This window comes from Anoplopoma fimbria, chromosome 13 (assembly GCF_027596085.1).
Source record: "Anoplopoma fimbria isolate UVic2021 breed Golden Eagle Sablefish chromosome 13, Afim_UVic_2022, whole genome shotgun sequence".
NCBI lineage: Eukaryota > Metazoa > Chordata > Actinopteri > Perciformes > Anoplopomatidae > Anoplopoma > Anoplopoma fimbria.
In genome coordinates, this window is record NC_072461.1 from 10,122,036 (window position 1) to 10,146,951 (window position 24,916).

The 24,916-nt window shown below is 39.0% G+C and overlaps 6 protein-coding genes across 6 annotated transcripts; 4 read left to right on the forward strand and 2 right to left on the reverse strand.

Moving 5' to 3' along the window:
* The first annotated feature begins 94 nt into the window (after window positions 1-94).
* On the forward strand, window positions 95-6,436 carry ufd1l (ubiquitin recognition factor in ER associated degradation 1). Its single transcript, XM_054610659.1, has 12 exons — window positions 95-243; window positions 467-599; window positions 2,774-2,806; window positions 2,900-3,021; window positions 3,116-3,246; window positions 3,334-3,406; window positions 3,493-3,561; window positions 4,101-4,169; window positions 4,243-4,293; window positions 4,391-4,479; window positions 5,518-5,602; window positions 5,838-6,436. Exons 1-12 carry the CDS (start codon window positions 241-243, stop codon window positions 5,910-5,912), a joined length of 933 nt encoding a protein of 310 aa, XP_054466634.1. The 5' UTR covers window positions 95-240; the 3' UTR covers window positions 5,913-6,436.
* A 449-nt stretch (window positions 6,437-6,885) lies between these two features.
* c13h22orf39 (chromosome 13 C22orf39 homolog) lies at window positions 6,886-8,911 on the forward strand. Its single transcript, XM_054610823.1, has 3 exons — window positions 6,886-6,984; window positions 7,982-8,149; window positions 8,313-8,911. The coding sequence occupies exons 1-3, from the start codon at window positions 6,955-6,957 to the stop codon at window positions 8,442-8,444; spliced, it is 330 nt and encodes a 109-aa protein (XP_054466798.1). The 5' UTR covers window positions 6,886-6,954; the 3' UTR covers window positions 8,445-8,911.
* Window positions 8,912-9,217: 306 nt separating this feature from the next.
* Window positions 9,218-11,531, reverse strand: mrpl40 (mitochondrial ribosomal protein L40). The gene is made up of 5 exons (XM_054610821.1): window positions 11,341-11,531; window positions 11,125-11,205; window positions 10,354-10,509; window positions 9,792-9,873; window positions 9,218-9,661 (listed from the first exon to the last, which is right to left on the reverse strand). Exons 1-5 carry the CDS (start codon window positions 11,400-11,402, stop codon window positions 9,434-9,436), a joined length of 609 nt encoding a protein of 202 aa, XP_054466796.1. The 5' UTR covers window positions 11,403-11,531; the 3' UTR covers window positions 9,218-9,433.
* A 238-nt stretch (window positions 11,532-11,769) lies between these two features.
* acaa2 (acetyl-CoA acyltransferase 2) lies at window positions 11,770-17,146 on the forward strand. Its single transcript, XM_054611099.1, has 10 exons — window positions 11,770-11,909; window positions 13,221-13,387; window positions 13,522-13,650; window positions 13,854-13,970; window positions 14,130-14,277; window positions 14,405-14,580; window positions 15,368-15,497; window positions 15,634-15,704; window positions 16,312-16,466; window positions 16,575-17,146. Exons 1-10 carry the CDS (start codon window positions 11,894-11,896, stop codon window positions 16,654-16,656), a joined length of 1,191 nt encoding a protein of 396 aa, XP_054467074.1. The 5' UTR covers window positions 11,770-11,893; the 3' UTR covers window positions 16,657-17,146.
* Window positions 17,147-18,613: 1,467 nt separating this feature from the next.
* rpl6 (ribosomal protein L6) lies at window positions 18,614-21,437 on the forward strand. Its single transcript, XM_054610490.1, has 6 exons — window positions 18,614-18,785; window positions 18,883-18,981; window positions 19,312-19,455; window positions 20,792-20,840; window positions 20,966-21,150; window positions 21,254-21,437. The coding sequence occupies exons 1-6, from the start codon at window positions 18,639-18,641 to the stop codon at window positions 21,404-21,406; spliced, it is 777 nt and encodes a 258-aa protein (XP_054466465.1). The 5' UTR covers window positions 18,614-18,638; the 3' UTR covers window positions 21,407-21,437.
* A 593-nt stretch (window positions 21,438-22,030) lies between these two features.
* dynll1 (dynein, light chain, LC8-type 1) lies at window positions 22,031-24,156 on the reverse strand. Its single transcript, XM_054610491.1, has 3 exons — window positions 24,056-24,156; window positions 23,240-23,378; window positions 22,031-22,414 (listed from the first exon to the last, which is right to left on the reverse strand). Exons 2-3 carry the CDS (start codon window positions 23,369-23,371, stop codon window positions 22,277-22,279), a joined length of 270 nt encoding a protein of 89 aa, XP_054466466.1. The 5' UTR covers window positions 23,372-23,378; window positions 24,056-24,156; the 3' UTR covers window positions 22,031-22,276.
* Window positions 24,157-24,916: the final 760 nt, after the last annotated feature.

The window sequence follows — 24,916 nt, forward strand, 5'->3', positions numbered from 1 at the left end:
TCCTCTAGCATCTGCAGGAAAAATGTAATAAAAAAGTAGAAAAGTGTTCTTTCAGTTGGCTTCTGTGATTGGCTAATGTATGTCGTGTCGTCATTTCCTCCGCGCAGTTTGTACACTTCCGGAAGAAGCGGAAGACAACAGTGGAAAGTCACAGCTCACAAGCAACATTTTCTAATAAGAAAAAAACAAAAAGCCATTTTGATTTGAGTCGTTTGACAACCAAAGACCAACACTGTCGACATGGTGAGTGACACTCCGGTTTGGCTCGACGGTGACGAAACATTCAACGTTATGTCGAAACGAGTCGTAACCGGAGCGGTTTAGCTAGCGAGCGACTCACAACAACACATCAGCAGAAAGCTGCTCTGTCATGATGGACTTTTAAGTCCTGTCTGGATTTTACAAACTAACGTAAACATATCGGAAACAATTCTGTTGTTTTAATAGGATTTGGTTTCTTTCACAGTTTTCCTTCCACGTATTCGATCACCCGATGTCTCGGGGGTTTCCGAACCGCTTCTCCACTCAGTACCGCTGCTACTCGGTGTCCATGCTTGCGGGTCCAAACGACCGTTCCGACGTGGAGAAAGGAGGAAAAAGTAAGTATTGTTATTGTCACATAATATGCCGGTATACTTTAATACACTGTCTGTACAATCTCGTCATGGTAAATGCAAACATAGGGTTTCTTGATGTTAATAGAGAAATGCTGAGTCTTCTCTCGATTGAATCTATTAATTGGTAAAAAAAAAACTAACTGAACGGAAATGATGATGATAATAATGATATTACCTTTATTTATATTGCAAACAAGTTACAAAGTGCTCTACAAATGCATACAAAACAAGAGAAAGTTACAGGTAAATAATGAATAAAATGGAAAGTAGTTATGCCTATTACTAAAACACAGTAAGTACAAGTAAAGTAAAACAGAACAATATCGGATTTTAAGATAAATCATTTCTAGAGATTTGAAAGAAGAATCAGAGCTGGCCTGCCTGATCTCCTCCAGCAAGTCGTTCCAGGGTGTCTGGGGTCTTGACTCCACAGACTCAGTCTCTAGTTTTTAGCCTTGTTAGTAAAAACCTTAACTTAATTTTTGTTACAATGTTCATAGACATATACGTACATACATGAAATTTGACCTTTGCATTAGCCCATCTTAAGCATTGAGGAGCCATCTCGCTCAGGGACACTTTGTCATGCGGACAGCAGGAGCATGGGACCAAATTGCCATTCTTGTGGTTAAAAGACGAAATTTAATTAATTTCTTGAACGAACATGCAACCAGTGTAAAGATTGTAAAATGGGTGTAATGTGGACTCTCCTCCTGGATCTTTTGAGTAGTCTTGCTGAAGCGTTCGTAATGTTGAACTTTGATTATTCAGGCCACAATGCTTTTTCCCTGCTCTGCAATAGTTTAGCACTCTTTTTCTTGCCCCAAACAAAACTAATGAAATCTGTATAAATACAGTGTTTCCTTAAATTTTATGGCCCTCCCGCAAAGATTGGAAGTAACTACTGTGTCTTTCTCTCAAAGGTCTGAAGGAAATTCAGTTCAAATTGTAGAATAATCATAAAGTCACAAGAAACCTGAGCTACCTTACCAGTGAATGATCCCTGCTCTCCGGTGCAGCCAACCTTTTGTTGTGTAAGCTGTAGACGCTTGGGAACATATCTGTGGATCGAAGTTTGATAAAGGTTCATCAGTTTAAGCTCTTTCAATTCAATTCAGTTTATTTTGTATTGCCCAGAATCACAAATTACAAATTTGCCTCAGAGTACTTTACAATCTGTGCACATGCGACATCCTCTGTCCTTCCCTCACATCGGCACAGGAAAAACTCCCCTAAAAACCCCTTTAACAGGGAGAAAAAAGGAAGAAACCTATGGGAGAACGACAGAGGAGGGATCCTTCTCCCAGGATGGACAGAATGCAATAGATGTCATGTGTACAGAATGAACAGCATAACAGAGATGCAACACATTCAATGTATATGACGTAAATTTCCTGAATACCTATGTTGAATACACTTCTTGTCAGTCGCTTTGGATAAAAGCGTCTGCTAAATGACTGTAATGTAATGTAATGTAAAATAAATGATTCATATAATAAGACTACTTATAATAACAGCAGCAATTATTACAGTATAATTATAATTATGAAAATAGGGATAGTAATGTGATTAATAATAATAATCGAAGTAGCAGTGGGTGTCAGTCGGCTCACAGCAGGAGGCACGACTACGGTCCAGGTACCACAACGATTCATGGAAACCTGCAGAGCGAGAAAGCAAAAGGGCTTCAGGGTGGAAGTAAAGCTAAAATGCTTAATGGTACAGGTAATAGTAATAGTAATGTGACTAGTAATAATAATAATGGTGGTAGCAGTCGGTGTCAGCAGGGCCGTAGCAGGATGCACATCCACGGTCCAGGTACAGCCACGATTTATAGAAGCCTGCGAAGCGAGAAAGCACAAAGACTCCAGGGATGCAAGCAAGTCAATAAGCGTAGTAGTACAGGCAATAAATTCCCACTTCTAAATGTTAAAAAAAGCCACAGTGTTAAAAGAGACATTACGTTTTACAGCAGTTTCTCTGTAATTCCCCAGAATAATGGTGGTTTGCCCTTTTTAAGGTGATCATTCACAAATAATATTTAATAATGTTGCATCTTGCATATCTTGTGTGTCAAAACACTTTTAACTGAAAGCAAAGGTATTTACTTGATCTTATTTGTTAATGTCTCAACTAATGAGCGTTTTCTTTTTCAGTAATAATGCCACCTTCAGCCCTCGACCAGCTCAGTAAGTGGAAGTTAAATGAAACACCCCTTCGTTACTAATGTCCTGTATGAACCTTCCAGGAATCTCACCTTTCTGTTCTTTTTCCTTGCACAGGCAGGCTTAACATCACCTATCCAATGCTGTTCAAGCTGACCAACAAGAACTCCGACAGAATGACACACTGTGGTGTTTTGGAGTTTGTGGCAGACGAGGGAATCTGCTACCTGCCCCACTGGGTGAGAAAAAGAAACCAGTTTGATGTCGGTGTCTAAATGTTCTCTACTGATTTTAACGTATCGATTGAGATTTGTTTCTTTCTGTTTGCTGCAGATGATGCAGAATCTCCTGCTGGAGGAAGGAGGTCTGGTCCAGGTGGAAAGCGTTAACCTCATGGTGGCCACTTACTCAAAGTTCCAGCCGCAGAGCCCCGATTTCCTGGACATTACAAACCCCAAGGCAGTGTAAGAAATATCTGTTAACATAAAAGTGATCCATTTCACTTTTTGTGTTTAACTATAGTGACTAACTAAGTTTTTACTTTATTGCAGGCTGGAGAACGCACTGAGAAACTTTGCCTGCTTGACAACTGGTGATGTCGTAGCTATCAACTACAACGAAAAGGTGAGTATTGGACTATGTGAATACGTTTTTGTCTATCTTTTTTCTACTGAATACGAATGCTAATGGCTTCTTTGTTATTGTTTCAGATATATGAGCTGCGAGTAATGGAGACCAAGCCAGATAAAGCAGTGTCTATCATCGAGTGCGATATGAACGTAAGATTCTCAATAGCAGTGAATTTCAAAGTAGGGGCAGCCTTTATCTCCTAATTGAGATAAAGGAAAATGCCAACAAACAACAAAAAGTTTAAATATTATTTTCATAAAGCATAATGTATAATAATATATAACATATTTACTCTTATTTGCCCATCTTTCTGATGACCTGTAACAATCTGCGCCTGCCACAAAGCGGTTCTGCTCTTGAAATGAAGCTAGCTTGTTAAGCTTTAAGGAAAAACAATTCTTAACATGCAAACAGAAATGGATTTGAAATATGAATGTTATTATAATTGCATTAATAAAAGTTGGAAAATATATTCCACATTTTTTTTGTTTTGTTTACATTTGATATAGCATTGTCAATGGGTTTTTAAAGACAACTGGCAAAAAGGGGGTCCTTAGCCGTAAACCAATGCTAATTCAGTGCGCTTTGCATGGAAGATTTTGAAAACCTCTGCATCATATTACCACAGACAACCTATATTATTGTGTTGTGTTCTCCGCTTTACATGTGTCGCGACTCTGTTTCTCAGGTGGATTTTGATGCTCCTTTGGGTTACAAAGAGCCCGAACGACGACCGCAGCACCAGGAAGAACCAACGGTAAGAACCAAACCCTAAAGGTACTTGTACAATTTGTGCTCTGAACAATTTGATAAAACTCAATTCTTCACAGGAGGAAGAAGCAGATCCCACCAATTACGCCGACATGGACCTGGGATTCAGAGTGAGTAAATGTTGCTGTGACTTAGAGAGAAATAAACCGCACTGATAACCGTAATAATTTGTGCTAATGCAACTTCTGATCTGCTTCTTATCCTCAGGCTTTCACCGGCTCTGGCAATCGTTTGGATGGTAAAACAAAAGGGATCGAGCCCAGCCCTGTCCCTCTTGACCCAAGTGACATCAAAAGGTGATGATCAGTATTTTATACATGTAGACATGAAGTGGCCTAAAATAAAATTTTGTAACATAATGGTTTAACTATTCAACATGATAACTCTGCAATATTATTAAGATGTTTGGGGCATTTTATGCCCTAGAGCATGAATATAGCATATTTTCTTCTGGAAATTGTGAACTGTCATTTTTACTCTGTGTGATGTAATCCAAGTTTCTCCGTACTTTGTTTACGTGGCCGCTTTGGCCGCCTGTGCATGTTATTGCATATTCCCAGTGTGTGTGCCGGACTGACTAGCTTATCACCGCCACTCAGCAGTGTGCTCATATTGCAGTTAGCACTGATAACGTCATTGCAGAAGTGTAGAAGCTGAGATGGAAAATACAATGTCACGTGGTGGAGCACAGCAGATTGCGCTATAGACTCTGACAAATTTCTGGCAGTGTGAGCAATTTTGTATCATACTTCAATTTGTACACAAACTGGTGTACCAACTAGTGCTGTGATTTCTTGTTAGTAACTACTGACCACTAGGGTAGAGTAGAGCATGGCAGGAAATGACATAAGGCTATGATGATATTTGTGAGGGTCTTTGACAGACAGCTGGAAATACTAAGTCTAACGCCCGTTCGAGAATTGCCAAACTATGTCCACTCCCTTCTAATTTCCCATCTTTTGATTTCTCCAGAGATTAAACTCTGCTGCTTGTTGCTCACTATTGCCCCTACACCATCTGGTTTTCGTTTCACGTAACATGGTCAGCTTGCTTTTAGCAGATATAATTCATAGTTAGGCCATTTAATAAATTGCTAAATGTAACAATAGATTGACTCCCTTTGCACCGTCTGACCACTGCAATATGTCAAAACGTCATCTTTTTTTACTCTTGCACAATGTGAAATGGTTAGAGTTCCACACTGTGTGGACACACCTAGTGACGCCTGTTCAATGTTTATTTTACTATACATCACTGAACATTGAACCATTCAAGCTGTGTTTTAGCCTTGAATGTAAATTCTTAACCTTAAACTCTAAACTTTCATTTCACAGAGGCATTCCCAACTACGAATTCAAAGTTGGAAGGATCACCTTCATCAGAAACTCGAAGCCTCTGCCCAGGAAATTTTTAGATGATGTAAGAAATATGGAAGATTTTTTTCGTACATATTTATTTTATTTACAGTGTTTCAGATCAGTTTCTCACACCCTTTTCCAGAACATCCTTTTTGTTCATAGCAATTGAACTAAACTATTTTATTGTGTGTTTCATTCTATTTGTTTGCAGTAAATTCTCTAAATACAATTTATCGTAGCACTCCTGCTGTACTTTTAAAATTATAACAATTTAAAATCTCTTTCAATCCTCAAAGGATGATGCCCTGAACAGATTCATCGCCTTCTCAGGAGAAGGACAGTCACTACGCAAGAAGGGCAGAAAGCCTTGAAGGATTCTAAGTGGAGAGACTGAATAATGCAAACGGATTCACCATATTATTGTTACCTTCAACAGCAAAGTAAAAAAAAAAAAAAAAAAACTGGCCTTCAGATGCACTGGGATTTTGTCTCTGACCCTTCGAAATGGTTTTGCTGCTGAGCTTGGATATATATCATTAAAACTCAGACAGTAATATCTTTCTCAACAAAAGCTGAGCTCCTGCGGTCTGGAGTTTGTGGAATAAATAAGAATAATTTATTTCACCACACCACTAAAAATAAATAACTTGTGGAGTATTGTTGTGATATTAGAACATTTTCCCCCTTTTTCCATAATTGTTATATTTTTACAATTGACAATTTAAATATACTGTTATCCAGAGTCCCATTCTTATAAAATGGGAGCAATAATAGCTCAATACTTTTGTTTTTAAATATAATGAAAATCATTTTATTTTGAGTTATAGGAGAAATTTGCAAGTCCCCCCTTTTTTCTTGGTTTATTTATAAGCAAAATAAAGGACTGTGTTTGAAATGTATTGTCGCTACTAGTTATTTTTTGTAATGTCCAAGCATGAACACAAACTACATAATGAATCTGGTATATATTAGGATGTTTTTATGGCATTTTTCTTGACTGGAATTAGACACATTTATTTAGTAATAAGCAGATGCGTTATGTCTGATTGTCTTGTTCTTATTAGACAGTGTAATGGCAGGATAAAATGCTGAGTAAAAAACATACGGTATACCTTATAACACCAAAGATGGTGGAAAAACAACAAAGATGTCAAAGAAGAAATGTCCATATTTTTTTAAAAACTGGTTCTTGACTTAACAAATGCGGAGTAACTTTAAATATATTGGTCACAATTATGGTTACTTAAATTATGGGATGTTTGGTTAGTGATCACTAGTATAAGTCAGTCATGCTTTAGTTTTATTTTGATGTTTGCTGTTCGAAAGTGTTTAGTGAGTATTTTCAAAGGTCTTTTACTTTGAAGTGAACTCGAACCGGAAGTTCTGTTGCTGTATTTGCTAGCGCGGCTATCAATGGACCGACCTGGACAAGAAGCGTGGAGGGTAATTTAACAATTCTCATGCTGTCGGCTTAATGTTGTGATTTATTTGAAGCTACCTTGTTCTTGCTAGTCCTAATGATCAATAGGAAAGTCGAAATCTGACCCAAATAGTTGGCAAGGTGATAACATTAGCTGTCTTTGCTAAATCGCCCTTAGCTAGCTATCATCAATGTCAGTTAAAAGAGGAGGTTTTGACAGAAACTTTATTTATCGTGATCAAACGCGTGTTTGCTTTGAAATATATCGTTAAATATACACTTTTAAAACTACATGCAATGTAGATACTTGTAAAGCTGGATCAGTCACGTAGCACGATAGGGTTGATAAACATTAGCGACCTGAGGGAGGTGCTGTCAGACTAATATGCGTTTTCTTTTTCTCTATTTAAAGTGACCTTTAGTTACTTACCCCTATTTCAGTTTTAGAAAGTGTTGAACAGTATGACTTTCAAACGATGTTCAAGAGTGCGTCTTGGTAGTGGACGATTGATTAACTACGTTTGAAATAAGCTATTATGAAACAAATCATCACATGAATAATACAAAAATAAATACTATAAATTGGGATATAATTCACGATAGTTTTTTAAACATAGCTCATATTTTATTGAAGGTAACTGATTAATTCCAGGACTGTTCGTTTCAGGACGGCCTTTTTCTGTGCTCATGGCCTTTTTTTTTTTCTTCAAAAAATTAATTTATTTTTATTTAATAATGTCTCTCTTTTAATTACTAATTCTTGGACAATCAAGACTAGCCTTGATTAAGTTTGGAATTTCAACCTCACTTAAGCAAAAGCCGTAGCCAGCAGCACAAGTTCAGCACTCCCCATGTTAATCCTTTATGACCTTACATGTTTCATCTTAAATGAGCTTGTTAGACCCAACCAGAAATTTGGAAGTGATGGAGTTACTTTCCAGGGACAAAGCAGTAGAGGTTCAAAATATAATTTCAACAACTTGGCTTGGTGCTGACTCTGGATTTTGTCTGTTTGTACAGCCGCCCCGAGTCTGTGATGACTACTGGAGTGAATTCAGACATTGCAAAAGCTTTAGGAACTGTTTTCACCACTATTATACCCACGGTACCTTGCCATCCTGCCTACAGTGGAAACAGGACTACTACAACTGTAGAGAGTGGGAGAAACACAGAACCACTGAATCCAAGGTACAGCATCAGGAAGTCACTTTACTTCAATTCCTAAACGTGTGATCAAACAGATAATAATTCATGGTGTCCTAATTTGAATGTCCTGAAGAATCCATGAAAAAACTTTAAAAAATGTTTTGAAATTGCAATTATCTTTTTATGTAACCTATCTGTATTGCAGGAAGCCTTGCAGAAGAGTGAGAGGAACAGAGTGGCGGAGCAGAGAAACTTCACCCCAGTGTGGGAACTGAGGCGAGAGCCTCCCAGAGACTGGCACATGCCTCTGAACCAGGAGAAGCCTCAGGACACATGAACTGTAACCACTAACCTGACGTGTCTCCGTTCCATTGCCGGCCAAAGCAAGGCGAAATGAAGATTCGAGATTCTTGTCACTTAATGGACTTAAAGAAATAATTTGGAGAAAAGTGCTGGAGACACTGGTCATCACTTATTGCCATCTCAAGCTGAGCTGCTGTGTGAAAACAGATATGTTTAAACAGTGGTAGCAGCGCCTAGTGGTCACTGATAAGTATAACAGCATCTATGTTTAACCAATGAATACAAGATGATCTCTGCAAAGGCATTGTTTTTTTTTTTTGTCGTCATAAATTATTAAAGCTCTAAGGATTGTGTAAAAAGCAAAAAGGGTGACTTCACTCACAGTTTTGCTGTAAATGAGTTAAAGAATAATTTCCTTGTTTTTCTGTGTTAAGTGTAAGAAATGGGGGGAATATTGGGTCAAATTAAGCAATGGATACATTCTGAAGATTAAATGTTTTTCATCCATATAATGAAGTATCTGTCCTGCATTGTATAGATAAGTTACATTAACAATTAATGCTGCACTAGAAAACCCTTTTGATGCAAAATACAGGAGAGTTGGCCCTAATAAGTCTGTCAACATTGCTCAAAAGCACCACATTCTCTCCAACCTGTGCTGTAGGTACACCTCTTTTGATGAATATATTATAAAAGCATAGTACACAAAATTCAGCTTTATAGCTCCAATACATGAAAAGCTTTAAATGATCTTGAACAAATTTGATCAAGTCAGTATGTTTTCTACAGAGACTTGAATGTGGAGGAAAAAAAGAGAACAATGCATAATTTCCAAGAGTATTGTAGCATTTCATACAGACATGAAACAACTGAGGTGACTGTACAATTCAAGAAAGAAAAAAACATATTTGCAAAGTGTCGTTCCCATGAAGACTGCATGATGGCTTATTGAATCATGTACAAACAAGGACACTAAATACATGACAAAACACACAGGCTGTGCTCACAGCCCTCCCCTGTCCATCACTGTGTGTACACTTTAGTAATGTTGTTGTATTTCCCATCAGGAGCTTCATACTTGGTCTTTGGCGGTGTGTAGGCAGGACCTTCGTGAGTGAAGGGAAACAGAAGGGGGTCTGGTTTCAGCGCCGCCTTGTACAGCTCCTCAGACTCTAATTTCAGCTCCTCCAATGCCTCCCTCTGTGCTTCTAGGGCGAGCTCAACAGCCTGCACCTCAGCCATGTGCTGCTCCTGCAAGAGCAAAGACAGAAGAGCACATCAAAATATAGCCCACTAAGTGAGCAAGATAGAGAGCAGAGGTCAGAGGAAAGATTTTCTATAAAAGCTTTAGCGACGGAGATGTTATAGGTTAAGTGGTGACCTGTTTGTATCGACACCACTCCTTCAGCAACAAGGCGCGACCCTCACTTTCTTCAAATGACAGCCTTGGTGCAGAGCGTTCCCTTTGTAAGAGAATAAGAAATACCAATTAACAGCACTTTAAAGTCAGTGAGCACTAAATAGCAAGGAAAGAACAAAAAAGGTACAGTAAGACAAATAAAAGCAGGATAAATAAAAGGCAAACGTGTCGATAAAATGTTTTAATGTCCCCCAAGTTAATGCCAAAAGGCTTTGTGTAGTTAATTTACTGTTTGGAACAGCCAATAGGAAACCTTTTGTTTGATCTTGTTGAACAACAGTTGTATAATTTATGTCACATCCATCCCTAAACCCCTATATCCTAGAGGGGATCAATACAAATGTAAAACTTGATGGATTAACAATTCAGAAAAATTGATTTTTAGCTTTCTTGAGTCTGGGAACCCCAAAGAAACATATTCTTAACACGTCATATTAAAACTCAGTGTATGGAACTCTGATGCCAACTGAATCTTTTAAAAAAAGAGACCAAGATTCAGTGACAACGGTGAAATGTGCTGTACCTTGTTTCATCCAAGCATTTGGTCGGAGTGATGAGGTCCTCTATGGGTATAAGCTCAGGTGCAACCTTCTCCAGCTTCTTCAGCTTTTTTCTCATCCTCTCCTTCAACATCTGCTCCCTTCTTGGGTCCACTTTCTTCTTCTTTTTAGGCTCCGCTCTTAAACACAAAGTACAGATATGTGAGCATATTTAACCGCGAGATATGTTTTAAAGTAAATCTGGGAAATATATTGATACTGTGACATGGAACATGATATTGTCTCAGATTTTCATATTGATCTGAAAAACATATGACATAATATCAATTTGAGTTTTTGATGTTGTCTTAAGTGTAAATTGCAAATCATTTAGATTTTTAGCTTTTGGGTCATAATGAAGCAACAATGCCTTGTCATTCTCAGGTTTCAGCCTCAAATGTGAAGATTGTCTCACTTATTTCCTTTTCTCCATTTTATATGATCCTAAATTACATATTAGGACAATATGAAGACATACCTTTTGATTCTCGAAACTTGATATTGACGTGGACAGTTTTGAGCATTCATTGATACACAAAATAATCATTAAATGAATGACAATTACAAACAGAGTGCAAAATCAACAAATTATATCAAAAGTTGATTTTGCCACTATGCAAGGCGGTTACTTGATTAGCAGTTAGCAGCAGGTTCGGTCTTAATACTGTGTTTTAGTAGTGCAAGCTGTTTATCGAAGTTATTTGATAAAAACAATTGGCATTCAGTGACAGTGAACCTGGGACTTTAGTTCATACCTCAGTGGAGCAGATGTCTTCAGTGTCATTACTGGTGCGAACCAAGGACTCTGTACAGCATGATGTTCTCCCAACAGGAAGCTGTAGAACAGCAACAAACAGATCTGTCAACCACTGAGGTGATCAGCAGCATTTCTCTACTGAATAACCTTAGCTGTGTTAGCTCCAGGTAGCTAGCGCCTTGTTAGCTGTTCCAATGATACTACAAACACTCACCGTGACGGAGCGGTCTGTCGGGATAAAACCCTGCAGAGAGAGCGCGATAAGGCCGCAGACATGTTTCCACTGTGAATTGTTTCACTCTAAACACATACTCGGGGTCAAAAATGTTCACATGTATTTCCCTCTCCCGTCCCCCAAGGATGATGTGCTGTCCCCTTGCTCGAACGACAGACGAGGCGCGAGAAGATGACGTCGTCGAGCTGTCACGCTCACAATGTTACGGGTGCACTTTCGTGTATTTTATTTGTTCAGAAAATAACCAAAAATGCATTATATATATATTACTTTGTAAATAAAATCAATAATAAAATGATGCAAGGCGTTACTGTTTTTTAAGGGTTTAATAATGTCGTCGTCTGAATCGACATGTAACATTTCTGTCGAATCTGACTGGACGAGAGTACAGGTGCTGCTGTAGTATTTAGGGGAAAGGTCGCAGGTTTTTTTCATCATTCACCACGGTTCCATTGAGAGAAGTCAGAGTGCCACAAGAAGATATTGGTCGAAGAGTTTGATCCGGACAGTGGTGGTGTGATAATCCTGCATCATGGCGCTTCTCAGAGGTAAACAAACATGCTTCAGTTCAGCAGGAGGCGGAAAAAGCAGGTGGACCTAAAAGTTATGGCTAAAAATCTCTTATTTGTGTCGCAGTTTAAGATTATCAGTGACTTAAAATGAATGATGTCATCTCTTAAAGTTGATTTTTTTGTAAATATATTTGTATATAAATCAGAAGATGTGTTTTTCTAATCACACGCCACTGCGATGTAGGTGAAAGGTGACAAGATGGTGTCAAGATCATTAACAGCTTGTCCACAATTACCTTTCGATCCACTGAAGTGAAAATAACAATTATTACCTCCATTGATGGAGGGAAGGAAAGGAGAAGTAAAGCAATTCATAACGAAGTGACTTATTCCAGAGAAAACTAGTAAAGGGTTATACCACTTATTGTTGGCATTTTAATATAAAAAATTGATTGATTTTAAGTTTAGTAAGGCATTACATTATCATTACAAATACAGTATTGGGTTATAAATATTGTGTCACTAACGTGTAAGCAGCGGTGTGGCAGTTCAACTTGCAGCATACTAACTACTTTAGGGTAGTTGAATCTAGTCTGAATACAGTTTTTTTATGTAAAAACATTTTTTGGGTGTGTAACTAGTTGTAACAACAGATCTCAGATACATGTAGTGAAGTAAAAAGTACAATATTACCCTCTGACATTTAGTGGAGTGGAAGTGTTAAGTAATATAAAAGGGGACAACTCAAGTAAAAAAGAAGTACCTCCAAACTTAAATACAGTTACTTGAGCAAATACAACTGTACAAGTTACAGAACACTAAACACAACCAGCACGAGTCAGCTGCTACTATAACAGGATTAAAGATGTTTATTGTCACTCCAGTTAAGCAAGTACATACTGGTGTATAATAATAGGACATTTAAATTACTTATTTTTCTCTATCTGAGGATTTGCACATGAAGCAAATTGCAAAAGATTTAAACACTTTGTCTATTATACAGTATGTTTCTTTCAGAGAAGAAAACACAATGTTCCAGTTTCCCTGTTATTATTTACTGCTCTTTTCGATAGGCATAATTTCGAATTTGTTAAACAAGAAAAAGATTGATAAAACTCCATAATCCCTGAACATGAAGTGTTTTGATGCCTGTGTATGAAAGAAGTCCTCCTGGTAAAGAGATGTATACTCTACCTTGAGAATTAAAAAATCCAGATGTAGTTACATACTCCTCTTGTCCCTCCAGTCCAACTTGATCCATCTGATGTTAGTTTCCCTCTTATACGCCATCTTAATTTTCTGCATCTCAATGCACTGGCTTGAATGCAAACTCTGTTTGCTCTGCAGGTGTATTTGTTGTAGCTGCCAAGCGCACTCCATTTGGCACCTATGGTGGCGTGCTGAGGGATCACAGTGCAACAGACTTGGCCGAGCATGCAGCCAAAGCCGCCCTCGCAGCAGGGGGCGTGGCTCCAGAACTTGTAAACAGTGTCATCATGGGAAATGTCATGCAGGTACCGAAACTCTAACAAATCTATTAGCTACAATAAACAGATCACTACTACAGTCACATTAAAAGCTTGACTAGTGCACTTGGATTGGCCCCTCACCTTTTATAATTTCTCTTGATCCACATCCCTAATTTCAGAGCTCAGCTGATGCACCCTACATTGCTCGTCATGTGGGTCTGAGGTGTGGTGTTCCGATCCCAGTGCCTGCTCTCACTGTGAACAGACTGTGTGGATCTGGTTTCCAGTCCATCATCAATGGCGCTCAAGTAAGCACTCCACCAAGAACCAAAACATTCTGGCAGAAATACAAGAATGAACCATAATATAATGCACTATGGACACTTCTGTATATTTGTAAAATACAAAGAGCATACATTATAAAAGCACAATATATCAATTGCACATAATGTGTCTAATATTTTTTCTTGTTGCTCCAAAAACCAAACCCCGTTTCCTTGTGTTCTTGTAGGAGATTTGCCTCAGGGATTCAGAGGTGGTCCTGTGCGGAGGCTCAGAGAGTATGAGTCAGGCCCCGTACGCTGTTCGCAACATAAGATTTGGTACAAAGTTTGGAACCGATCTCAAGGTTTGCTACCTGTTGATTTTATTTTGATTTTTCTCTACTCGCAAATCCCCAAACACTTGACACAAATGTACACGAGACGCCAAGACCGCTTGTTTTTATAACTCCAGAACCTTTTGATGCAAAGATAAAAATAAAAACCTTGCCTCGTCTTCCTGACAGCTAGAGGACACGTTGTGGGCGGGCCTGACTGACCTGCACATCAAAATCCCGATGGGCATCACAGCAGAAAACCTGGCAGAGAAATACCAGATCACACGAGAAGAAGTTGATAACTATGCATACCAGACACAGCAAAGGTGGAAGGCAGGTAAGACAGGTTTCGTTCTTTGATATGTATTTGTTGTATTCACAATCTGCTCACCTCGTTAAAGAGTTAACTTTGCTAATCAGTCATAAAAGTTAAATCGTACCTTTTTTTTTTTTTCTACTTAAAGCTCACGAGGCTGGCTACTACACAGCGGAAATTGCTCCCATTGATGTGAAAGCTAGGAAAGGCAAGGTGTCCATGACTCACGATGAACATCCCCGTCCACAGACCACTCTGGAACAGATGGCCAAAATGCCTACTGTCTTCAAGAAGGGAGGGACCGTTACTGCTGCTAACGCTTCGGTGAGTTCATGCCGACAGCCATATGTCTAACTAGTACATGTGTTTCGAGGTTTTTACCTTTTTAAATATGATTCTTACTTAATTAAAGGCTCTCGTTACATTATCTTTGCTCAGGCTGAGCTAAACAGCCTGGCTGAGAGTGAGTCTGGGAATTTAGGCAGCAGTGTTTCCCACAGGATTTTGTAATACTGTGGTGTGTGGACCTCGGACCCTCCAGGGGGGGGCCCAGGGGCATTCTCACCCGGAAGAACATTTTGTAAGTTTTAACGCTGAATGCATGAATCTGTTGCATTTTGAGAGCAAAATTAAACTGCAAGCACCCAGGGGCCTCACATTGCAGGTGCTGCAGGGCCTGGGTCCCGATATGTCAACTTATGCTTTAAGGGCTGAGGGACCCTCACTCGCCAGGTGCCGAGGTGCCCTGGGCCCTTGTGGTCAAATCCTGCTTGAAGCGCCAGGGGCCTAGGGGCTCTAGTGGTAAGCTCATTTTTGAATCACACAGGGGGCCTGGGGGCCGTGGGTTCAACTTGCGCGGCCGGAGACTTAAAGGCTTAACTTCAGGATCTAAGGTGGTCAGTTTATTTTTCATGGTCTCTTTTACTTCATTTGAAAGACATTACATTTTTATAAAGGACTTATGACTTGGATCAGTTTCCTTTGGATTTTAACAGCTTGATTTACAGTGAAATGTATATTGATGTTAAAATCATGCAACTATTGTTACTGTCTGCCACCATGGGAAGTAACTGACTATTACTAAATCTACTACTCTCTTCCTGATCTCCAGGGTGTATCTGACGGTGCTGCTGCCGTGGTGATTGCAAGTGAAGATGCGCTGAATGAACACAAGCTCACTCCTCTGGCCAGAATTGTGGCCTATCATGTTTCAGGCTGTGACCCGAGCATTATGGGAATAGGTAAGTGACACCACTGATATGGAGATGTAATTTAATCTCTTTGAATTAAAAGAACTGAATGACTAACTCAACTGTTGTGGTATTTGACATTGGTTATTTTAAAGTAAGAATTTCTGGTTTCTTTTAATCATCTTAGGTCCCGTTCCAGCAATAACAGAAGCTCTAAAAAAAGCTGGTCTGACTCTCAACGACATGGATCTTGTCGAGGTTTGTTATCAGTGAAACAATTATATCTGTGACTACCTCCGTATGAATGTGTGATATATTTCATCAATAGTGGAAGAATTACTCAGGTTCTTTACTTAAGTAGAAGCACCGATACGCACATCTAATAACTATTCCATTACAAGTCCCACATTAAAAAATGTACTTAAATAAAAGTACATAAGTATTATCAGCAAAATATAATTTAAGTATCAGAAGTAAAAGTGAAATGTCCCCTGTGACTGATATATATATTATCTACGCCTGGGGGATCATGCGATCAGTCTGGTTTGCGTGGGTCCATGAGTGTGTGTGCACCTCTTGGTCTGTCCACGGCTAATCTCGCATTCTGCCGCAGCAAACGGCAAAATATTTTGGGTGCACAGTTATGGCTGCATGCTCAAAGACCTCTCGTGGTTGCGTGTTTTACGAATCCTAACAGCACATTCATGTGTGACGGGGATTAGCCAATTGTGGGTTATATTTATTCAGTCACACAATACAACAGTGGTTGTTGCAGACACACCGGTCAGAGAACTTCACATTACAAAGTGCACCTTTCTAGTTGTTATTACCCAGCTCTGTCACTAATGTCGTTTGCTTTGCACAGGTGAACGAGGCTTTTGCCCCTCAGTATCTGGCTGTTGCTAAGGCTCTTGGACTGGATCCAGCAAAAAGCAACGTTAACGGTGGAGCTATTGCCATCGGACATCCTCTTGGTGCTTCTGGAGCACGTATCACTGCCCACCTGGTTCATGAGCTCAGGTAATTTTTTCTTTTCGTATTTACAGTTGTAAATATTATGTGGTTATTGTAATGCGGTGATATTTCTGCATATTAGGTAGCTTCAATTATGAACTTTGTTTTTGACAGGCGACGGGGAGGCAAGTACGCTGTTGGCTCTGCCTGCATCGGTGGTGGTCAGGGTATCGCCATCATCCTGGAAAAGTACTGACCCAAGAAGCTGCCAGTATCAGAAGAATTACTGCTGAAGAATGTCTTGCCTCACCGTTGACATGCATGGGTGACACATGCTAAAAGAAGATTTTTTTAAATCCTTTTCACGTACATATGAAATGTCAAATGCTCCAAAGTGCAATAAATGTTTCAGTCCAGTACTGTGTTGGAAGCCCTGTGAAGATAAAGAGCTACTGCATATTTCTTTGGTCGTTGCACAAGAGTGCAAGAGACTGTATGTGTATGTGCCCTAGACACAGGACTAGGTCCTTGGTCACTTTACATGTGTAGCATATTATTAACTCATAGTTTGTTTTGCATTAAAGTGGGGTCTAAAGGGGACTTTAGATTGATGTTTGCCTTAAAATCTTCTCTATCACTCCATTAAAAGGGATTATATTTCCAGAAAATAAGGATTTCCTGTGATGGCTCCAGCAAAAAATGATTTTGTATTTCTGTGTTAAAGAATCTCAATAAATAACATTTTCAAAAATTGAATTTTGAAGCTTTCATTATCAGGCCTTGACAGAATCATTTTTTTCCTAGATTAAGATAAAATAAAATAATCCTTAATTAGTCCCGCAGCGGGGAAATTTACAGGGAATTAGCAGGGAATTAATAAACAGCCACTTATTTTTGTTTCAATGGCAGTTTTAATTCTAACAATCATAATCATAATCTTTAAAGAAGTAGTAACCTTTGATTGTTTTGTTATATATGCTCATAATGGTTTTTTTTAAATGCTAACATATCACCATAGAGAGAGGGGTACTAAATGTACTCAGTCATATTTGATATGAGACATTGATGTACTCAATGTTAGTAACAACTATCTTAAGTTGGCAACATTGTTTGTTATTCTTTTCTTGTGTTTATTTATTAAGAAGCTCTATGCAAGCATTAATTGTTTTATTGTTTGTATCAGCAGATAAAACAATAATATATATAGATAAATGTGTTTATCAAAGCAACTGAAAAATAACTATAAAAGAACGTTATCATGGTATTTGTTAAAAAAAACAATTGCAATGTTGATTTTATTTCAAATTTACAGTGAGAATTAAGGGCAAATATATGCAGGACTACAATAACCAATACCTCCTTGAAATGTTACGCAATTACGTAAACGTCATCGTGCGGCGTCCTTATATCCGTCACGTCCCCGGATGTCGTTCTTTTTTTCGTAGCAAAGGTAAGACGGCCTTGCCTTCATATTTCTGTTGGAATAAAATCTGTGTTCATCTGCGTTACAGAATCTAAAATCCTGTCTCCAAATATCAGGAAACCAATCCTTGTATTACAACATTGCGTTAGCCATCGTTATTACTCTGATTAATCCGTCGTGTTTCTGTAATAATGAACAGTTTGCTGTATCTGCAGTCCTAGGCCGCCGGCTAGCCTTCGTGCTGTAACGCTTGCTAGCTTGCTAACACAAACGTGTTGTCGTTAGTCTGCTGTGCTGTTCAACCATACAATCCCTCCGTCACATACTAAGTTCTCAGTTAAAACATTAAATTGTAATTTTGAGAAGACAAGTGATTTGCGACCCAGTAAGGTGTTTCCTCTGTGCTGTGTTGCTAATTGCTAGTGAATGTTACGTCTCATGCCTGTTGTGCACTGGCGGTGGCTGCGGTGTTAGGCGCTCTACCAAACACATTTTCTCAATTTTACATAAACGACTGAGTTAGTCGTTAGACGTTAACCAAGCTTTGTTATGTACGCTTTACATATGTATTGTATAATGTCTATAAGGACCACTCTTTTCATAAAGGCTGTAGTAGTATTGGAACAGCTATTTCTCTGTACATGATACCAGAACCATAGGGCTGCTCAACAGTATACGATGCACTGTCCAACCAAAGCTGGATATTTTGTTTATTAAAAGTGACTCATTTCAAATATAATCCGTTGACATTGTCATTACATGCAATATTGCAGCAGTCCATATACTAACCTTTGTTTTACTTTTCTTTGTGTCAGATGGCAGAGGGAGACCAAAAGGCTTCCAAGAAGAAGCACGGGAGCCGGAACCCGGTTCTGGCCCGGGGCATTGGCCGTTACTCCCGGTCTGCTATGTACGCCCGCAGGGCCATGTACAAGCGCAAGTCAAAGATCACTGAGACCAAGGTGAGGGCACATCTGTGACACCCAACAAAATGAATGGTAAAGAATACATATCCTATTGTTCACTGCATCTTGTATTGACAATATGCTCTTGTTTCAGATGGAGAAAAAGATTAAGACGAAGCCTCAGGCAACTGTTGTCAAGACAGTTGGAGGAGACAAGAATGGAGGCACCCGTGTCGTCAAACTGCGCAAGATGGTAATTGAGATAAAATATAATGTCCCCAAAGATTTTACTTTGTTTGATTTAGTTGGAACTGTAAATGTCATTATGCTGACAGAAATTGAATTCAACATGAAGTAGCACACACATTTAGGCAATCTTGAATGTGTGCCTGACTGAGAAATTACTCCATTGTGTACCAAATTGAGAATTTTGTCACTATTGTTGGTACAATTGGTGTGCAGCGTTTGTATTCCAGGCACAGTGAGTCAGTTGACATGCCATAACATGTCAAATTAGCTGATAAAGCAATGGTGTAATGTATTTAAAATTGTTATATGTATTTTCATGTGCTCCTGCTTGTAGCCTCGCTACTACCCCACAGAGGATGTTCCCCGTAAGCTGAAGAGCCACGGAAAGAAACCCTTCAGCCAGCACAAGAGGAAGCTGCGCAGCTCCATCACCCCAGGAACTGTCCTCATTCTGCTCACTGGTCGCCATCGTGGAAAGGTGAGAACAATTTCTAGCACATCTTGACAATTATTTCCATGTTCTTATGGATTAGCAGAAATGGCACAGCAAAGGCTGTAAAATGTTAAGTGTCTAAAGGAGTAGCAAAATGCTTCTAGGGCTTTGGCTAAGCTTAACAGGTGAATATTTAATAGCCCTTGTATGATCGATAAGCCATGATGTCATACAGACAGATGCAGAAGTAATAACATTTGACAAGTATTAGTAATTATGATCTGCAAATATAGAAATTGTGATCCATATTTCATATTGTTTTTGGATCACAAAAGGACATCTCCATCAAAATTTTAAAGCTAAGAATATCAGTAGGCTTGCAGCTAAACAAAGAACAAAATATGTTAAATGTAGTTAAAAAGCTCGTTTACATCTAATGTTGGTAACAGAAATTTTTACACTACACTAAAACTTCATGCTGTCAAATTATTATTGTTGGGCACTAAAATAATTGCAACGTCGTGGTAGTTTTCCCATGTCTAGGAATGTCAGAACACTTCTAGCATCAATACTGAGTTAGTTTTATAGTTTAACTGGCAATTAAACACAGTGTATTTGCTAATAATGGCAAATAACTATTTTGGATAAAGGAGTACTATTTATATTGTGAAATGCGGATCCTTAGAATCCACAATGGATTCTAAGGATGAGTCTTGATGCAAAAAAACAAGGGATTAAGAGAAATGCCACAGAGGCTTTCTTTAAATCTATTAACACTTCACTGTACACCATCTCGAACAGACTTTGGCAGGATTCTCTAATGGTAAAAGAGGTTGTCTTTTCTTGAACTGTCATAGATTAAACTTAAAGTGTTATATAACCAACATGATAGCAGAGCAGTCCGGCTTTGAAGAGATTCATAGAAAGCACGGTGTCTGAGGCTATTGAGCCTTCCCTTCAGTGGTATATCAGTGGTGCATCCTTATTCTGCATTAAAAAAATGTATTTTCTAACAAGCGTGCTTGACACATCTTTATAATCACACCCTCGGTACCACAGACATTGTCCCTCCCTCCCACACTCTAACGCTACATGGGCAAGTTATGGAGGCATGCTAGTGTGCCCACACACACTTTGAGCAGTAGCTGACCTAAATAATGTTTCAGCTGTGAATCTGAAATCTGACGGGCAGAGAGCGCTCATAATGGATTAAGAGTGTGTCAAGTAGATGTATTTTTTGCCATCTATTGCTTGGCATCAATGTGGATTGCAGATATTAAATGTCTCATCACAGTGGCACATGTGTGATTATGAGGTCATTGGTGTGCAAACCTTAAATACAAGATCTTTATACTAAAGAGAACTTGTTTTTGTTCTTTAGCGCGTGGTGTTCCTGAAGCAGCTCTCCAGTGGTCTCCTGCTTGTCACCGGTAAGGATGACACTTCTTGGTGGTTTAGATTGATGTTCAGTTATGCACAGCAACTGTGCTATAGTAAGATGGTGGTCATTTACCATACTGCATCTCTAATATTTTTACTTTTTGCATACTTCTAGGCCCTCTTGCTTTGAACAGAGTACCCCTACGTAGGGCTCACCAGAAGTTTTCCATTGCTACCAACACAAAAATCGACATCTCTGGCATGAAGATCCCCAAAACTCTGAACGATGCCTACTTCAAGAAGAAGAAGCTGAGGAGGCCCCGTCACCAGGAGGGGGAGATCTTTGATACAGAGAAGGAGGTAAACTAACTTGAATATTGCCCTACTACTAATAATAATACAACTTCAATCATATTTAAGGTACCTGACTCACTGGTGTTCTTCCCCTCGTCTCCATCTGCAGAAGTACCAGCTGACCGAGCAGAGGAAAGAGGACCAGAAGGCTGTTGACGCTCAGCTCCTGCCCCTCATCAAGAAAGTACCTCAACTCAAAGGGTACCTGCGCTCTTCCTTCTGCTTGTCCAATGGTGTCTACCCACACAAGCTGGTTTTCTAAATGTGTTGTAATAAAGAGTACCACCGTATAATTCCCCTCTCTTGCCTTGTTTTTTTGCAAAAAATGGTGTGTATTGATGGCTCAAGTGTCACCTGGCTTCTAAATTGCAGCCATCCATGCATTATATAATAAAATGGATTATATTAAGTATTTTGACAGAAAAAAATGCACATTAACCTTTTTGGTTTTTAATGTATGCATTATCAGGTTTTTATGGTACCATGCAGATGAAACTATTCTTTGCAACTAACTTTATATTAGCATCTGAAATGGGTCTTGAAGGTTGGTGCTTTTCTGGAAAATCTCACAATAGCTGCCTGCATGATGCAGGTACTAATGTTATTGAGCTTGTGACCTTAACATATTGTAATACACTTTCTTGGTGTGCCATAGGTTTCAAACCCCATACCATATGGTGTCGAATTGTCAAATATACATATGTAGATTCACTACCCTGGATACTGCAAATTGTTTATTTCTTACCACTTGTAATATTAACACACTTCAAACATCTACCAATTAATGTACAAATATTAAAACATGACAAGTATCTTGTCATGGTATAAATATCCTGGTTCAATTGGTGTATAATGAAGCCGTGCAATGAATTGACCACACCAGGCATTGGACCCAGACAGCTTAACAGCTACGCTTTAATTAAAAAATGACATGTCTAATGTAACAACACAAAAATAAATACAAGTGTTTCATCTCTTTAACATGGCCACGTTTTTTTTATCCTCAAAAACAGAACAAAGTAGAAAGCAGCACAGAAAAAGGCAGCGGCCCCTTGCCAAGGAATGATAAGTGCCTTTGTCGAATCATCAGTCAGTACTGTATGGTCAGCTGGTGTTGAGAAAACGAGTTCCCTCAGCCAGACTTGAACAGCAGAATGGCCACCTGACCCAAGTAGAAGTAAATGAAATGCTTGGTCTCATGAGTAACGTAGCTGCCAAAGTTCCTCCCAACGATGCAGTGCCAGGTTGGGTTGTATTTCTTGTCAAACTCCTGTGGGTAAAAAAAATACATCTGTTAATTACACACTTATGGACCGACATGCTGGGAGTTGTGAAGAAAAGATGAGAATACATTGCTTAATAATGTAAGATAGTAATAGTATATGATCAATGCTACATCTCAACATGTGAAACAATTTCCTCCAATTATTCGATTGTTGTAGTTAGGAGATATCAACAGTATAATTTACTTGCTTCACCTTAGCACATAGATGTATTAAATCTTCCAAGATAAGACTTCTATATAAAATTAAAAATACACTATTTAACTATGTACCCCTAAATTGAGCTTTTCAAAACAGATTTGTTGGCTAATCTTTAAATTATCTTCAGTGTAAATACTGTATCTTATATTGCCAATTTTGCAAATTGGGAAACTGTTGGTTCCAAGAAACTGGGACAATTTAGTCAACAAGCCCTAGCTGTGAAAACTCCCCGAGTAATAATGGAATGTGGACCCTCGCCAAGGCTCAGGGAGTGTCTGATGGAAATGATACAGCGTTACTCAAGTTTTAAAAGGGATGCTATGACAATCCGAGCTGTGCCCTTCACTACACTGGTCAGGATTGCCACCAGGAAGATAAGAAATGTGGGCATGTGGTTGCTGCCGGTCAGTCAGTCAGTCCAAGAGGAACTGGAAGAGTGGAAACAATTACAAATTCCGGGCTCGGTGTTTAACGTCAATTATGCAAAACTATGGTTGTTCACTGAGTGCAAAATAGCCTCACACCACTTGTTGCTGTCAGTTTTACCTAAACTAGATTGTGTTCACGTCAGTGGGCTGAAGTTACGGAGGTGCGTCAGCGGCAGCTTTTACCTTCTTGATGTATGCAGCGATGTCTTTCTCGATGTTGTACTTCTCCAGGGCCTGCGTGGCACACTCAACGGCGTCCTGCTGCATGTCCTCCGACATGTCGGCATTTTTGATCACTGCTTTTCTTTCAGACATGGTTGCCCTGGGAAACCAAAACATAGCAGAGGATTTATCATCTTCACGCCGCGCATTGGCGCACACACACACGCACACAATGCAATAGACCCTGAGCAGCATCGACTGACTACAAACCCAAACCGTAGAGAGGACATACTGTCAGGGTCTGGACACTCAGTTAAGTAAAAAAACAACAAAAACACGAGTTAGTTGGTGACGAAGTTGTCATTACATAATAACTGCCACATGATATTTGTACTAGCCATTTCTACAAGTGTTGCATAACAACTTCCATCAGCTCGGTGGATGCGCGCTCTGCGTAGTTTCTATGGATACGGGAGACATTCGAGAGGGTCGTTTCGTCTCTACCTTCAACAAGAACACTACGACACATGCACATGTAGAGCCCCGCAGCACGAAGGACACCTGAATAAACGCGGCATTGAAATAATAACAATAACGTTAACCGAGCGGTGGTGGGTTCGCGAGCACCACATCTCCACGCGCGTACTCGTCGATGATGAGCTGTTGATTCGCCAACGTTAAGAAACACGATTACTAGTTAGCGGCTCATTCATCCCGCTAAAGGGAAAACACACCCTCTAACAGTAAGCACAGGTGATCCCAGTTTAACAATACCCACAACTAAATACATTAACCACCATATCACTTTCTACATGCCATATTCTAAAATATACTTACTCGTCTCCCGTTTAGTGTTTGTCTAGTTTTAAATAGATGACCGCTCCTGTTGTGACAACTCCCGCGAAGTGGTTGACACAAAAGTAGTGTGGGTGTGTAGGGGTGAGAGACTGCTGCCTTGACGTCTTCCAATTGGCTGGTATTATTGCACCGGGTGCTGTCATTGGCTTATGCAGGTCTATCTATCCGGTGTTTCTACCCGCATTTTATTTCAGACCATCATGCCTTGCGACACGATCATTGCCGCGGTAACCACCGTAAATAACTTGCTATGGGCAAGTTATGAGCAAGATTGTCCATGCCTCCAATGGTTCATGACTCATTGGCAATAGCACTGTGGCAAAATATGGAATGTATTTATGTAAAATTATTGCATTTTGCACACAACATTGAATATACTAACATGTCGACTTAATATTTAATTTATTATTTTATAGTTCCTTAAATTATAAATCTAGGAACGTTTCTCGTATAATAGGTAACTTATACCTGTGGTGTATAAATAATGAGTAATTTCATAATACGGTCATAAAAAGCATAGTATAGCATGCCAAAAAAAACGTCCTTAAAAAAGAAATAATATACTATGTCATAAAAAAGTAATCAAAATAATCAAAAAATAATCAAAAATCTCATGTATGTAAAGTATGTCATAAGAATGTTGTAAAAAAAGGAGTAGTATGGTATGTCATCATTCTTTTTATAATAAACAGCATTGTATAGTATGCCATACAAATTCATTCAAAAGTCATTGTATAATGTGTGATATATGTTAAAAAATATATAAACAGTTATAGCATTGTATATCATAAAAAAGTCACAATATAGTATGTCAACAAATGTCACATGAAAAAAGTTATG